The 17,245-nt window shown below is 38.1% G+C and overlaps 1 protein-coding gene across 8 annotated transcripts in view; it reads right to left on the reverse strand.

Annotated features, from left to right (window-relative positions):
- The window catches only part of LOC123529306 (DNA repair protein RAD52 homolog), a 199,916-nt gene that overhangs the window by 124,015 nt on the left and 58,656 nt on the right, over positions 1-17,245 (reverse strand). For 5 of the 8 annotated variants that reach the window (XM_045309591.2, XM_045309587.2, XM_045309585.2 and 2 more), the window contains 2 exons: positions 11,715-11,808; positions 2,681-2,748 (listed from right to left, as the gene is read on the reverse strand). In XM_045309591.2, the coding sequence (XP_045165526.1) occupies positions 2,681-2,748; positions 11,715-11,808 (162 nt within the window). Of the gene's footprint in view, positions 1-2,680; positions 2,749-2,815; positions 2,884-11,714; positions 11,809-17,245 lie in introns of those variants that run through there. The other 3 variants (XM_053521361.1, XM_053521362.1, XR_008366698.1) reach the window with 2 other exon arrangements.

Below are 17,245 nucleotides of genomic sequence, written 5' to 3' on the forward strand. Positions count from 1 at the left end.
AAAAATCCACTACTTTGGCTATTTCAAGGGCCATAACTCTGTAATAAATGCTAAAATTCTCAAGAAGAATGCCAAGTGTGCAAGGTCACATTATGATAAAGACTCAAGCAAAGTTTCATGAATTTACATTAAATACTTCTCGAGTGAGGCACATAGTTAAGTGAAAATGTGCATTTTTTGACTATTTCAGGGGCCATAACTCTGGAAATAGAGGGTGGACCCAGATGAAAAATAGGAGGTGCACAAGTTCATATCATGATAAAGATTCATGCAAGGTTTCATCAATTTATATCAAAAACTTTTTGAGCTAGGCGTGTCACAAGATGAAAATGTGCATTTTTGACTATTTCAGGGGCCATAACTCTAGAAATAGGGGGCGGACCCAGATGAAAAATAGGAGATGCGCAAGTTCATATCATGATTAAGACTCGTGCAAGGTTTCATGAATCTATATCAAATACTTTTTGAGCTAGACGTGTCACAAGGTGAAAATGTGCATTTTTGACTATTTCAGGGGCCATAACTCTAAAATTGGCAGAGCCAGACGAAAAATAGAAGGTGCGCAAGTTTATATCATGATAAAGACTCATGCAAGGTTTCATTAATTTATATCAAACACTTTTTGAGCTAGGCATGTCACGAACTTCGGACGGACGGACAAGAGCAAATCTATATGCCCCCACCACTCATGGGGGGGCATAAAAATAACCTAGTATAACACCTTGGTGACCTTGATCTTGGGTATAAAGGGCTCAGCCCCTACACACACTTTGTTTGTATACTGGACAATGTTTATGTGAAGTTACAGTAAGATATAAGCAATAGTAACAAAGATATGACAGAACAAGAAGCTGCGTTCAATAAACACTTGATGCCCCCAGTGGCATCATTGTCGATACGAAGCAACCTAAGTCCAGAACGAGGTCAAGTTCAAGGTCAAACTGAGGTCAGGTGATGTCTGAAGATGAGGAATGGTCACAGGTTACATCTGCATTAGTATCAAGTCAGTCTAGAAAGGGGTATTGATGCTAGACGAAACGGTCCCATTTGGTTACCTCATACGGACAGACGAATGAACGGATGGACAGGACAATCACTATATGACTCCCGCATCAGTAGATGCCGGGACATAATAAAACATGAATTATGAAAATTCTAAACATCAGCAAACAGTCACCTGACTACTTCTGATTGTTTGGGATCATGCAGTCAATTCCATGCTACTGTACAATAGAGTTTTGCTTATAAGCAGGTGCTAATGGTTGCTAGGTGTTGCACATTTTCATTACCACTCATGAACAGTCTTGATCAAATCTACTCTTTTAATGACACAGAAAGTTAATCTTTTATAACCAATGAAACATCAGATTTTTGAGATCTAACATAAATGTTTTCAGCTAAATGGACACAGTTCATGGTTTTAAATACACAGAATAAAACAAGAAATACAAGTAGAAACAAGGAACAACAAACGCTTGATGCCACCGGTGGCATCCTTGTTGATACAAAGCAACCTAAGACCAAAACGAGGTCAAGTTCAAGGTCAAGGTCAAACTGAGGTCAGGTGATGTCTGAAGATGAGGAATGGTCACAGGTTACATCTGCATTACTATCAAGTCATTCTAGTTAGGGGTATTGATGCCAGACGAAATGGTCCCATTTGGTTAACCTCGTACGGATGGATAGATGAACAGGCAGGACAATCAATATATGCCTCCCGCAACAGTAGATGCCGGGGGCATAAAAACAAAGGTTGCCAAAAAACTTTAACCTTAAAAATAACCTAAGTATAACACCTTGGTGACCTTGACCTTGGGTAAAATGGGCTCAGACCCTACAAATACTTTGTTGATACTGGACAATGTTTATGTGAAGTTACAGTAAGATATAAGCAATAGTAACAGAGATAAGACAGAAAAACAAAGGCTGACGAAAAACTTTAACCAAGAAAGCGTCACGCTGACACCGACGCCAGGGCGAGTAGAATAGCCCCCCTATTCTCTGAATAGTGGAGCTAAAAATCCCTTGATGAATGACAGAGTTATGGACCGTACAGGAAATTGCAGACAGATGGACGGATGGATGGATGGAATGACGGAAAAGCGTAATCCAATAGTCCCCGAAACTTGTTTTCAACCAGTAGTGGACTAATAATATGAATAAACTAGGTAGAAGGACCACTTGTGTGAAATTATTTTGAAATATGACAAGTGGATTAGCAGAAGATGCCGTCTGAAGGCTTTTCTTTTTATAGCTCTGGCGGCCCCTATGTGCAAACAAGCGAAACTGTTTGAACAGATTTGGAAGAAGACAACCAAAGGAACATCCAGGCCAAGTTTCATAAACTTCCACCTGACACTCTACAAAGTGTTGATGGACAGATGAATGTTTGATGGACAGAATGTGAGTGACCACAAAATGCTCAGGGTGAGCTAATAAAAGAAACATAGATCAAACATAAACCATATCCAGCATTAATATTTTTTTTTTATAAAACAGACTTTTAAAAAAAAAACAACAACACATGTCCAAAGTTTACAGACTGTAAACAAAGTTGGGAAGGATGAACAAACTAAAGGCAGATGGATGGACACTGTGATAACTATAATTATGCCATCCCCAAAATATACAGAAGAAATACAGGTTATATATTTGAAAGTGGAGTACAGAAATTACTAACCTTCAATACAACTTTGACAAAAGCACTAACCCCAACATAATATTTGCCATTGTGATGGTCCACAAAATCTGCAAAATAATAGGACTCTTGAAATACAGGTTATATATTCGAAACTGGAGGACAGAAATTACTAACCTTCAATACAACTTTGACAAAAGCACTTATCCCAACATAATATTTGCCATTGTGATGGTCCACAAAATCTGCAAAATAATAGGACTCTTTTTTTTTTTTATCATACGTTTTTCTCAAAATTTATTTCTTACCATTTTTGGTTCTTTATCTTCAATTACCTCCTTTAATACAAAATACATATACATGTATATAAAATATGTATATCGGCTACTGGCAAGCAACCCTACCTGACACAGCACTCCTTTCAGACTGTTCCTAGTTTTCCAGCTAGGAAATGCTTAAATCAATCATGTCATGAAAAAGGAGGGTGGTGTGGGGGGAGAGGGTTCAATATGTGTGTGGGAGGGGGTGGTAAGAATGTAGGTTGTTGAACTCCTTCAAACATCTCATAACCAACCATTTATATCTAGCATTTAAAGCAGCATGCCTCCAGATTTGGCTAAAAAATAATCTTTCTTTCAAACTGAAGTTTGGTCATATTATGAACATTAGAATATGAATTTTTGTTTCTAAAATATTTTAAAAGTTCCAAATCAAGCAAAAAAGATGGCCACGTTGGGAATCGTACCCCAAACCGCCGCAGCAATAAAGACATTTTCCCATCATCGTAACCAATATTGCTACAGCTGAAGTAGTGAATAATGACTTCAAAATAGTAAAAGCGTGACACTTTTCGATTTTCATCGTAAAAAGTAATAAAACATAAAGTTTGTCAGTAATTAAGTTTTAAAGCCTTCTTAAGAAATATAGCATTTATTTTAAGATATCTAAAAAGAAATTTTTATTTTTTTTGTCAAGCGATCTGGAGGCATGAACAGGTTTGAAGTTGTGTTCTGGGCACAAAATACAGATTTGACATTTGAATTAATTTGGGACCTTGATCTTTGCCCTAAAACCAAGTTCATGTGATCTACATATCTTCTCATAGCAACCTTCCTATATTCTAAGTTTAAATGTCAATAGCTTGAACAGTTAAGTCATGCTCCAGAGAAAAAAAACAATAGACCTTACCTAACCCTGACTTTTGACCTACTGACCTGGTTCATGTGCTTAAATACTAAGGCAAAAGGCAAAAAAAATATGGTAATATAGAAGTAATGGGGATTGTTGCACTCCTCTAATTACCTCATCACAAACCACCTATATTCAAAGTTGGATAATTTTGAATTAATCCTCTGGACATAAAATTTCACTTTGCTATGACCTTCACCTTTAGCCTACATACCTTGTTCATGCACTCTGCACATCAACTCATCACCACGTACAATTATTCCAAGACCACAGCAGGGTTCCAACCAGATTTTTTTGTGTGTTTTTTTTTTCATACCCCCTGTCATCAAACTGGGGGTGTAACTTCAAAAGTAGGGGGTTTTAACATTTCAAACTTTAATTTTTACTTAGTATATATACTAATTTACTTTAGCTTGACTGTGATGAAAGCTTCAAGCTTATTTGAACCACTCTCAAGTCTGCTTCCTGGAAAAACCAGTACTGGTGTCATAAGAGAAAGCGTGGTCATGACCCCAGTGGGGCTCGAAAGTTCCAGGGTTGTTAATAATTACTTGCAAAAGTAATGCATTAAATTAGCATTACTTAGAAAAAATCAGCATTAAATTAGCATTAGCATTACTCATTTTTGTCAAAATAATGCATTAAATTAGTATTACATAGGGTGCATTAGCATTAGCATTACCTTTTGTGAACCATTACATGTTATAATCACTTACACTATTTGTTTGTTTTTCATTTAATCATTTTAGTTGTTTATTTCATAGCAGCAACACATGAATTTATTACATTTATCATTTGTAATGAATCAAATCTACCAACTAGGGATTATATATAATTTGTATGAAATACTTGGAATGATCCAACATCACCATAAGAAACACAGCATTTAAATTCTTCAGTATTTTTGTATCTGTCTATGTCTCCAGTGCTTGATATTGTTAATGTATTATAGTTTATCACTGTTGTAATTATGAACATGAACTGCTCAAAGATTTGAGCATTTAGTCAGCATTAAAGTATTTACCTAGATAATCTTTAGTTAAATACATGTATGACTTCCTTGTATTATATCTGAATTTTTCTTTTACCATTACCATTACTTTATAAAAAACACATATGTTGAAACTCAAGTACCTGTTTAATGGCTCCCTAACAGCCTATTTGACATGACATGTAAAAGCTAGCTGCCTTAAGGTCTTTAACATCACTATCAGTGACATACTGTTAATTGATAAAAAGGTGTCAAAAGATAACAATGATTCTGTTTGATATTTTGGTTAACAAAACTAATTATGTCACATTTTAATGGTTATTATAAATTTGCACTTTTGAGCTAGCCCAGGTTTTAAATGTATGGTTTAATGCATTAATTTGCATTAGATACACTGTGAATGTTTTTGAATATTTCACTGGTTACAGACAAATAGTGCTAGTGTTTTAAGTAAAACTGTGTTCAAAAATGTTTCATAACCAGATGACCCATAATCATATGATTTAAATTTTATCAGTATTCAGGCATAATATTGTGCATACCTGAACATTTGGATTGTGTTTTATGTCCTTCTGTTTGAGATTTGTGGTATATCTCTGGATGTGATCTGGTTCACACCAAGTTAACTTGAACCAGGGATTTCCAGTGATACAGAAAATAATGCCGACACCTTAATCTTTACACCACTGCTCCCCATTTTACTCGTTTTGATAATACCTAAGTCCTTGCCAGTGAAGTGTATCAATGTACAACTCAGAGTGTCCTTTATCTAAGATTTCATCCAACACATAACTCCCTAATGGGGCCTCACAGAGAGATGACGCAGCCAGCAGCAGGAACTCATCAGAACGAGGCTTCAGCTAGGGCCTATCAGTTGTATAGAAAAATTTTGAACAAAAATTGTGTTAATTTAAATTTCATTGGAATCACAACATTCAAAATCGGACAGGAATATATTTATTCATTTTTTGGATATCCACCGACACTTAAGGTAAGACTATTTTTCCGATTTTCACAGGATTTATGCATTTGCATCGTCTTGCAAATTATTATTCTTGTTTGGTTTCGTCATGAAGTTCCTCTCGAATTGTAAAATACTGCGACATTATGCTATCATTCTTGCAGTAGATCGGCGAGCTATCTTGCGCAGTTATGGATCAAATTGCTATCAATTAAAGTAGAATTATCAACCTTATTGGAGCATTTGCTATCAAATGTTCGTTGCCAAACTGTCGAGCCACGTGACCGAGCATCAAGTCTGCTTCGATGTTCCGGGACGGAATTTGGCCGATACGTAATGAGACTAATCGAGGTCAAGGCAGCATAAGAAACTTTCTGTAATTATAAATAATACAGTTAACGGGTTTGGCAACGTTTCGCAGAGATTTGCCATCAAACTCCGGAGACAGTTTCCACGATAAATCTAAAAATAGATTTTCGTGTGGAAAGGGGAAATTATTGTACCGATGGCCAAATCATGACGCTACCGTCGTCGGCTCAAAAACGTATGAGAAAATTTATTTATTTGCTTTTAAGACGTACGATTGTTTGAGATGATCTTTTTGAGAAAGTTGGTAAACACGTGGATATTAATTTTCAGACGTCACGTGATGGAGTTGGCCGATGGCCAGGGCGGAGGCGAGAGTTCCAGTGCGCATGCGCCTAATAAAGTGGACAAAGTTGTTGAGGCCCTCGAAAGGCAATTAAGCACTTTTTCGCAAGCTAGTAGCAGCATAAAAACGTTTGCGGAGGCCGTAGCAGGCATACGTAAGGATGTAGATAGCCTGAAAAGAAAAAATGAGGAAGAAAACGATGACGAACCGGCCACAAAACGGGGAAAATCTTCCGGCAATAAATCGGCCGTGAAAAAGACGAAATCTACCGGTGACGAATCGGCCGCAAAAGGGGCGAAATCTACCGGAAATGAATCGGCCGCGGTTGGCGAATCGGCCGCAAAAGGGACTAAATCTACTGGAAATGAATCGGCGGCGGTTGAGGAAAAAATCTACAGGAGATGAATCGACATCGAAACAATCAAAATCTACCGCCGATGTTCATTTAATTTCGGCGTCTGGCGAGTCTGCCGACGACGACGAGACCGATACGGACGATGAGTTGTAGAAATTTATGGCCGACTCGGGAGCACCTGGCACTTCAGATATGTTAGTCAAACTTGCCGAATTTTTTAAGGAACAAGAACAGACCGGGGACGCCGTAGGCGAGCACAAAGCTTCAATAACAAACAAAGCTTTACGGGGACTCAAAGACAAACGGGATGAGGAGAAACTCCAACAACTGAAAGAAAAATACAAACGCCCTAGAAATGTGGACAATCTACAGGTGCCTAAAATCAACAAAGTTTTCTGGCGTGATTTGGATAGAGATAGCAGAATAAAGGACTTTACACTCCAACAGTCTCTGTCAAATTATGCCTTGGCTTTGGTTCCCGTCATGAAGGCACTTGGGATTCTAAAATCAGATAGAAATGCTGCTGCAACTGAATGCATCATGGACGCTTTCAAAATTCTCTGTTTAAATGTTAAAATTACAAATGCTACCAGAGCAGACAGGGAAAGACAGGAGGTACTCCCCAAATACAGGGCAGCATGTGACAATGCCCCATCTGCAACACTTCTCTTCGGAGACGACGTGTCGGACATCATCAAAAAACTTGAAGGACCAAAGACTCAAACCACCACTTCACGCCAAAAGCCTTTTTTATTCCGAAAGGGGAGCAGGCCCTACCAACATCAGCGCCAATCAACACATCGTTTTGTCAATCAGAAACCTGCTCCCCCTCATCTTCAACGACAACAACATCAACAGAGGAGGAAGAAGATGCAAGGGCAAGCCAAAAGACGTCCATACCAACACACGAGGATGTGATTACAGTAGGTACCTTCGGGTTCAAATTAATTAATACACCGGAAAACTTTGTGGCTGGCAAAACAGAACTTTACAAAGCAAATTGGCATAGGCTGACACGCGATAACTGGATTTTACAAACAATTAAAGGCTATAATGTAGAACTAGACAGTGAGCCTAGACAGAGACACATTCCAAGACCACTGAATTTCTCATTCGAAGAGCAGCAAAAAATTAACACAGAACTGGAACGATTTTTACGATGCAAGATAATTGAAAAAGTCTTTGACACTGACCCGGGAGAGTTCATTTCAAACATATTTATACGACCAAAAAAGGACAATGGAGTACGGGTCATCTTGAATCTAAAACATTTCAATGAGTATCACATGCAACATACACATTTCAAAATGGAAACCCTTCAGTCAGCTATTAATGCCATAAGACCTGCATGTTATTTTGGTTCGGTTGACCTCTCAGAAGCATTCTACTCAATTCCTATCGAACAAGCAGATAGAAAATATTTTAGATTTTTTCACGGGGACCAGAAATACCAATTCACTGCTTTGGTTATAGGCTTAACGACATCACCTCGGGTTTTCACTAAAATATTAAAACCTGTATTTGCTTCTTTGCGAGAATCTGGTCATATCAGCTCATCTTATATTGATGACAGCTGCCTGCAAGGTGCAACATATGATACTTGTCTGCAAAACATAACAGATACCGTTTTGCTTATGGACTCATTGGGGCTTACAGTCCACCCTATCAAATCTGTGCTAAGACCTTGTCAGCAAATAGTGTTTCTGGGGTTTCTATTATGTTCAATCACTATGACAATTAGGCTTACTCCTGAGAAATGTCAGGAGGTAATAGAGTTATGCAAAAGTCTGCTCTCTCAGAGAAGAATCACCATTCGAAAATTCTCCAAGTTAATAGGGAAACTGGTAGCTACCGAACCAGGAGTACAGTATGCCCCGTTGTATTACAAATCCCTTGAAAAGGTGAAAGAAATCCAGTTAGGAAAACACAAAGGGAATTATGACAGCTTCTTTACTATTCCACATTCTCTTCATAGCTCTTTAGAATGGTGGATTTCCAACCTCCCCCTCTGCTATAAGAAAGTGTCACAAGGTCCACCCAAACTTGTCCTTTATTCTGATGCTTCGAAACTTGGATGGGGGGCATATAACAAAAATGACAATGTCCGTACTGGCGGAGAGTGGTCTATTGTGGAACAGTCCTTACACATAAACATTTTAGAGCTGAAAGCTTTTCAATTTACAATCCTGACCTTCTGTAAAGATATTTCAGACAAACATGTCAGAGTATTTACAGACAATACCACTACTTGCTCCTACGTGAACTGCCTAGGGGGGAAAAAGCATGAACTGAATGCTTTAGCTAGAGACATTTGGTTTTAGTGCATAGCACGAAATATTCACATTTCTGCGGCACACGTGCCAGGCGAACAAAATTCTGAGGCAGATGAACAATCGCGAACAGTTAATGATGACCTGGAATGGGCGCTGAAACCTGAAATTTTTCAATCAATTGAAATTAGGTTTCCGGGCATTTCGATAGATTTGTTTGCTTCTAGGTTAAATCACAAAACACCGCAATATGTTTCACGAAAGCCTGACCCAAACGCACTAGCCATTGATGCTTTTGCATTAACCTGGACAGATCACTTGTACTATATTTTTCCTCCTTTCAGTCTCATCCCACGAATTCTGCAAAAAATAGAGGAGGACGAGGCGGAAGCAGTTCTTGTGGCGCCAATATGGCCAACGCCATGTTGGTGGCCCAATCTGTTGCGCATCATCATGGATCAACCTATTCGGCTCCCAAATCCACAGAGGATTCTGTTCCTTCCACACATGCCAGACAGAATACACCCTCTGAAAAAACTCAAATTAGGAGTTTTTCATGTATCAGGACGATCCTTCGCAGAAGGGGTGTCCGAAAATGGCGCGCAAACTCATACTCCAATCCTGGAGGGACAGTACCAAAAGGCAGTATGACACATATCTCAAAAAATGGATTAAATTTTGTGGATCTAACATAAACCCACTGCAACCCCATGTTAACCATATTTTAGAGTTTTTATCAGGTTTATATGCTGATGGGCTGCAGTACAGGTCACTTGGTCTAGCCAGATCAGCAATAAGTAGTTTCCTCAAGATTTGTAGCAACATAGATATCAATAGCTTTGAGGAGATCACAAGGTTCATGAAGGGAGGCTTTGTAAACCGTCCAGCCTTGCCAAAATATACCGCTACATGGGATGTCAGCAATGTTTTACAATATCTAAAGTCAATGGATGTTTCAACTCTACTGCATTTAACATGTAAATTATGTATGCTTTTTCTTTTATTGTTGGCACAGAGATGCCAAACTCTACATTTAATTGAAGTAAATGATATCAAGATATCACATGATAAGATTACCATCCTGCCAAATCATCTGCTTAAACAGTCTAAACCGGGCACACACCTCGCTCCAATGCAATTCAAGGCATATACGCAGGACACTAACTTATGTATTGTCAGTACATTGGGTGAATATCTACAGAGAACTGAAACTCTAAGGTCTGATAAAAAACTGTTGATTGCAACAATAAAGTCCTTTGGACCTGTGTCCAAAAGCACGGTTTCTCGTTGGGTGAAACAGGTAATGCTTAAAGCTGGAATAGACAATTCGTTCGGGCCTCATAGCACCCGATCAGCATCAACATCTTGTGCAAAGTTGCGAGGCGTACCACTGCAGACTATTATCAATACGGCAGGTTGGTCTAATGCAAAGGTGTTTGGACGGTATTATAACAAGCCAATTGAGCAGACAGAGTTTTCTGTCCAAGATGCAATTCTAGGACAATAGACTTATTTCCTACAGGTGTACTACATGTAGTTATATATCAGAGAGACATAAGTTCTGTGCATTAACATACCATCAGGTTGAATTATAAATGATTACAAATTTCATTGTGTAGTTATTATTGATTCGAAATTTATTATTATGAAGAACATCTCTAAAGTCTCTGTGAGGCCCATTAGGAGTATGTTTGGATGAAATGAAAATTTAAACGAGACTTACCTAGTACGGTGAAGTTTAGTTGTATTTCATCCAACACAAACTCCCTAAGGGGTCACACACCCTCCCAACCATCCCACATCTATGATCTTCATAAAAATACCAAAGGTGAAGATGTGTCGTTTACACGTTAACATCTTCACTGCTACTCTAAAGACTGATGAGTCCGCGCTGCTGCGTCACTCTCTGTGTGACCTTAGGAGTTTGTGTTGATGAAATTACAACTAAACTTCACCTTACTAGGTAAGTCTCGTTTAATTTTTCACTATATTCTAAGACTCAAGGGTTTGGTGCAAAACTAGTTTATATCATACTTTATTAGTTTTACTAATAAGTTTTGCACAAAGCTCTCAAATTTAATTGTGACTTGTATTATTAAAATACAATAAAACTATCAGAAAATTAAAATACAATAAAACTATCAGAAATATTTTCTTACTTTTATTTCGGCTTTGATGCCGACTAATTTTCAGGCTATGATTAGGATTCAGACGTAACCCTTACACCTTTCAGCCCATCGGATAGTCCAAAATAATAGGACGTTTGGGGACAGCGTGATAACTTCTGACTGTTGCTGTCCTGTTAGCGGGATGACAATATCAGATCGCAAAATAAGTCATCCCAATAAGACAAATGAGTAAGGCTAACCATCGGCATGATTGGAGGCTGTTGACACCGCCTGCCCCCGCTGTTTATTGAACAAGTCCATCAGTGTTTTCTCATGAAGACTGCAATACAGCAATTATTGATAACGTCAACCCCCACCCCCCAAAAAAAAGCACGTGTTAGACTACGTCTAACAACGTCTAACAGTCATCTTGCATGAGGGTGCCACTTGGCTTTTGCCGGCATGGGTAAATTCACTGGAAAACCCAGTCCAGTGTGCAAGAATACATGTATTTAGCATAGGACACAAAGTTATAGAAAATTGATACATACCAATAGTCTGATGGGTAACAGAGTGAGACCAACCATTGAATCCAAACATTTCATTAGCTAAATTCACAAGGCGCCAACCTTCTATGTAAGCCAGCTGAAAGTTCATTTCAAAATCATCATATTAAAGACGTAAATATGGTGGATGGCCAGTAGATAAGCAAAAACAAAAGGGCCACAATGGCCCTCTATCACTCACCTAAGTACCATAATGCTCTTATAGACAAGGTCAAAAAGGCCCGACTCAAGTGCACCACAATCAAACATCCAGATATGAACTAAATACTTTGTAACAAAAGTTTGTAGAACCCCTTGATGCATTCAGTAATTGCACTTGGAACAGAAATTATTTGCTTACTGTAAACAAAAGTTCTACTGTTCTAGTTCAATGTGACCTTGAACTTTGACCTATTGACCTCAAAATCAACAGGGGTCATCTGCTGGTCATGATCAACCTTCCTATTAAGTTTTGTGATCCTAGGCCCAAGCGTTCTCAAGGTATCATCTGGAAAAGTTTAACTGTTTTGGGTCAATGTGACCTTGACCTTTGGCCTACTGACCTCAAAATCTATAGGGGTCATCTACTGGCCATGACCAATCTCCCTATCAAGTTTTGTGATACTAGGCCCAAGCGTTCTCAATTAATCGTCTGGAAACTGTTCAACTGTTCCGGGTCACTGTTACCTAGACCTTTGACCTACTGACCTCAAAATCAATAGGGGTCATCTGCTGGTCATGATTAACCTCTCTATCAATTTTCATGATCCTTGGACCAAGTGTTCCTGAGTTATCGCCCAGAAACCGCTTCACTGTTCCTGGCCAATGTGACCTTGAACTTTGAACTAATGACCTTAAAATTAATAGGGGCCATCCTGCTGGTCATGACCAACCTCCCTATCAACTTTCCTGATCCTAGACCCAAGCATTCTTGAGTTATCACCCGGAAACCATTTAACTGTTCCGGGTCACTGTGACCTTGACCTTTGACCTACTGACCTCAAAATCAATAGGGGTCATCTGCTGGTCATGATCAACCTCCCTATCAACTTTCATGATCCTAGGCCAAAGCATTCTTGAGTTATCATCCGGAAACCATTTAACTGTTCAGGATCACTGTGACCTTGACCTTTGACATACTGATCTCAAAATCAACAGGGGTCATCTCCTGGTCATGATCAACTTCCCTATCAACTTTCATAACCTTTGGCTCAAGCTTTCTTGAGCTATCATCCGGAAACGGATTGGTCTACATACCGACAGACCGATAGACGGATCGACCGACTGACTGACACCTGCAAAACAAAATACCCCTCCTTCTTCGAAGGGGGGGCATAACAACAAGGTCATATTGGTTCCATTTGACACTGAATATATGTATAACAAATGGAATCATTAACGGTAACAACTGCTGCCATATGAACAAATCTGAGAGGTCTTTACATGATTGTTACAAAGTTTGGTGGAAACTCATCCAGCAGTGCCTGAGAAAATGTCATTTAAAGTTATTCCTATTTCACACTCCAAAAAAGGGACATGGTGTCCCCATTTAAACAAAATAACGGACCTCATAGTGCCCTTGCTACTAAACTAGAGTTGGAAATATTAAAAATTCAATGCAGTTTTCTAAGAAATCATTCAAATAAATTCCACAAAACTCACACAATTTCTTTGGAATAGTTTGGAATTTTAGTATGGGAAATGTTTGGAAAACTTTGCTGGTATCGGTCAAAATTTTCAAAGAAATCCAAACTTTTCTAACTCCTGTGTATAGTCTGAACAAGAGTGCCAGAATGTCACAATATACGCCCGTCACAGCAAATTTCTTTACACTAGCACAAGTCCACAAAAAAACTCCTTACCAGGTAGAGATACCTTAAAATACACCTAAAATTTGAAAGTAACATCTATGTTGTACCACAGAAAAGTGGTCTTGGTTTTTCCCTACGGTCAATTATAAAAAAAGTTACAAAGTTACAATATCATTTATTTATAGTAACAACTAAGGGAAGTTAATCTTAAAAAAAAAAAAAAAAAAAAAAATCCAAAAACAAAAAAGGGTAAGTCCACACAAAAATCCTTACCAGGTAGAGATAGGTCAAAATAAATCTCAAAGCATGTTGTACTACAGAAAAGTGGTCGCGATTTTTCCCCATGACTTGTAATGAAAAGTTACAATATAAGCTATTTATAGTAATAACACAAAGAGAAGTAATTCTAAAGAAGGGACCTACGCATGACACTCCATCTCATGATGGTGTGCAATTGTACCAAGTTACATCAAAATCCTCCATGCATGAAGAAGCTCCGGACAAAGTCATTCTTGTATCTGACCTTTGGTCTCTAGGTGTGACCTTGACCTTAGACCTAGGGACCTGGTTCTTGCACAGGACACTCAGTCTCCTGGTGGTGAACATTTGTGCCAAGTTATATCAAAATCCCTCCATGCATGAAGAAGAAATGCTCCGGACAAAGTCATTCTTGAATTTGACCTTTGACCTCTAAGTGTGACCTTGACCTTAGACCTAGGGATGTGGTTCTTGTGCACCACACTCCGTCTCATGATGGTGAACAATTGTGCCAAGTTTCATCAAAATCCCTCCATGCATGAAGAAGATATGCTCCGGACAAAGTCTGTGGATGCCGCCCGCCTGGCTGCCATCCCGCCCGCCTGGGGCGTTCCCATAATACGGGCGTATAAAAATGGAACATGAAACAGTTTGAAATACCTTGGACTATACCAGTATACCAAACTGGGAAAATAATAAGAGTACTTCGGACTAACCGGAATACCAAAGAACTCCAAAGAATTCAAAGCATTATGAAAATGTGGAAGTTCTTGTTAATTCCAAAGAATGCCAAAGAATTCCAAACAAAAGTATTAAGCAATGTCCGAAGTATTCCAAACAAATCCAAACAATAATAATTATAAACTTTTTTTAAACAAGAGGGCCATGATGGCCCTATATATCGCTCATCAGAGTTGATCTGGCCTACTGACCTAATTTTTGACCCCACATGACCAAGAGTTGAACTTGACCTAAAGATCATCAAGACAAACATTCTGATTAAATTTCATAAGATTTGGTTACAACTGTGGCCTCTAGAGATTTCACATGCTTTTCCTTTGATTTGACCAGGTTACCTAGTTTTTGACCCCACATGACCCAGATTCGCACTAGACCTACAGATTATCAAAACAAACATTCTGACTAATTCTCATGAGTTTTAAACTTAAATTGTGGTCTTTAGAGTGTTCACAAGCTTTTCCTTTGATTTGACAAGGTGACCTAGTTTTTGATCCAACATGACCCGGTTTCGAACTTGACCTAGAGATCATCAAGACTAACACTCTGATCAAGTTTCATAAAGATTGGGTCACAAATGTGGTCCCTAGAGTGTCACAAGGTTTTCCATTGATCTGACCTACTGACCTAGTTTTTGACCCCACATGACCCAGTTTTTAACTTGATCTAGAAATCATCAAGACTAACATTTTTACAAAGTTTCATAAAGATTGGGTCACAAATGTGGTCCCTAGAGTGTTCACAAGCTTTTCCTTTGATCTGACCTACTGACCAAGTTTTTTACTCCATATGACCCAGTTTCAACCTTGACCTAGAGATCATCAAGACTAACCATCTTACCAAGTTTCATAAGATTTGGTCAAAAATGTGGTCTCTAGTGTTCACAAGGTTTTCCTTTGATCTGACCTATTGACCTGTTTTTTTACCCCTCATGAGACAGTTTCAAACTTGACCTAGATATCATCAAGACTAACATTCTGATCAAGTTTCATAAAGATTGGGTCACAAACATGGTCTCTTAGAGTGTTCACAAATCTTTCCTTTGATCTGACCTACTGACCTAGTTTTTGACCCCACATGACCCAGTTTCAAATCTGAACTAGAGATCATCAAGACTAATATTCTGACCAAGTTTCATAAAGATTGGGTCACAAATGTGGTCTCTAGAGTGTTCACAAGCTTTTCCTTTGATCTGACCTACTGACCTAGTTTTTGATCCAACATGACCAAGTTTCGATCTTGACCTAGAGATCATTAAGACTAACATTCTGACCAAGTTTCATAAAGATCGGGTCACAAATGTGGTCTCTTGAGTGTTCACAAGCTTCTCCTTTGATCTGACCTACTGACCTAGTTTTTGACCCCACATGACCTAGTTTCGAATCTGACCTAGAGATTATCAAGACTAACATTCTGACCAAGTTTCATAAAGATTGGGTCACAAATGTGGCCTCTAGAGTGTTCACAAGGCATATGTTGACGGACGACGAACAACGCATGCCGACAGAGGCCAGACAATGATCAGACAAAATAGATCACCTTGAGCACTTTGTGCTCTGGTGAGCTGAAAAAAAACCCAACTTTTTAATATTATCCATTTTAATATTCTTTTAAAGGTGGATAATCAGATTTTGGCCATGTAAAGGATTTGTTCCTAACTTTAGCATCTGATCATTTACACTCATTTATGTTCACTTAACACTTAATACAAATTAGATTTTCACTGGAGGTATTTTTAAAATTTCATTTTCCTATCCTGGTTGCCCAACCAAGATAGAATTATTTTATCATAAGTATGAATTTGATAAACATACTTTGCCTAAGGAAATGTATAAATATTAGACATATTGTAATATATTTGTAAAATATTTGCATTAAAAATTATGTATTTAGATGGAATTCATTAGAAACGCAAGTTTGAAAAATTATTACCTCCCTTTGCCTATCTTTGTTGCGCAACCAAGATAGATTGGAAATAAATGAATTCAGAAGCTACACACAGCTTTAAAACTTGCATTTTGGTTCAGATTGTTCAATAGTTGATATGTCTATCAAATGCAAATGTAAAACTAGACATTGTATCGAAATAAAAAGAAATACCTAGCTTTTTATATACTTTCATATTAAAGGGGAGTAATTACAAAATTTTATAAAAATAATAAAATATACATTTCAAATAGGAATCTAACTCTATGTAATCGGTCTTTTTGTTCCTTAAATAATTCTCTTACAGAATATACAAAAAGTAAAAAATGTCATTAAATGTTGATTAAATGTGATTGACCACCTTTAAATGACATTCTGAACTGAAAGTTTCTTTACATCTTTACAGAGCTCGTAGAACACGAAATACCCCCATAATGCATTCAGTAATTGCACAAGGAACAGAAATTCTTTGGTCACTGTGCACTGGACTTTTGACGTACTGACCTCAAATCAACAAGAGCTCATAGAACACGAAATGCACCCCTTGATGCATTCAGTAACTGCACAAGGAACAGAATTTGTTTTGTCCCAGTGCACTGGACATTTGACATACTGACCTCAAATCAATAATTATGGGCCATTTACCAGTCATAAGTGACCTCTGTATCAAATGTGATCTTAAACCAAAGCATTATCTAGTTATTTGGCAAAAAAAGTTCTACTATTCTGGGTCAATGTGACCTTGACCTACTGACTTCAAAATCAATAGGTGTCATCTGCTTGTCATGATCAACCTCCATATTA

Source organism: Mercenaria mercenaria, chromosome 13, assembly GCF_021730395.1.
Source record: "Mercenaria mercenaria strain notata chromosome 13, MADL_Memer_1, whole genome shotgun sequence".
Lineage (NCBI taxonomy): Eukaryota > Metazoa > Mollusca > Bivalvia > Venerida > Veneridae > Mercenaria > Mercenaria mercenaria.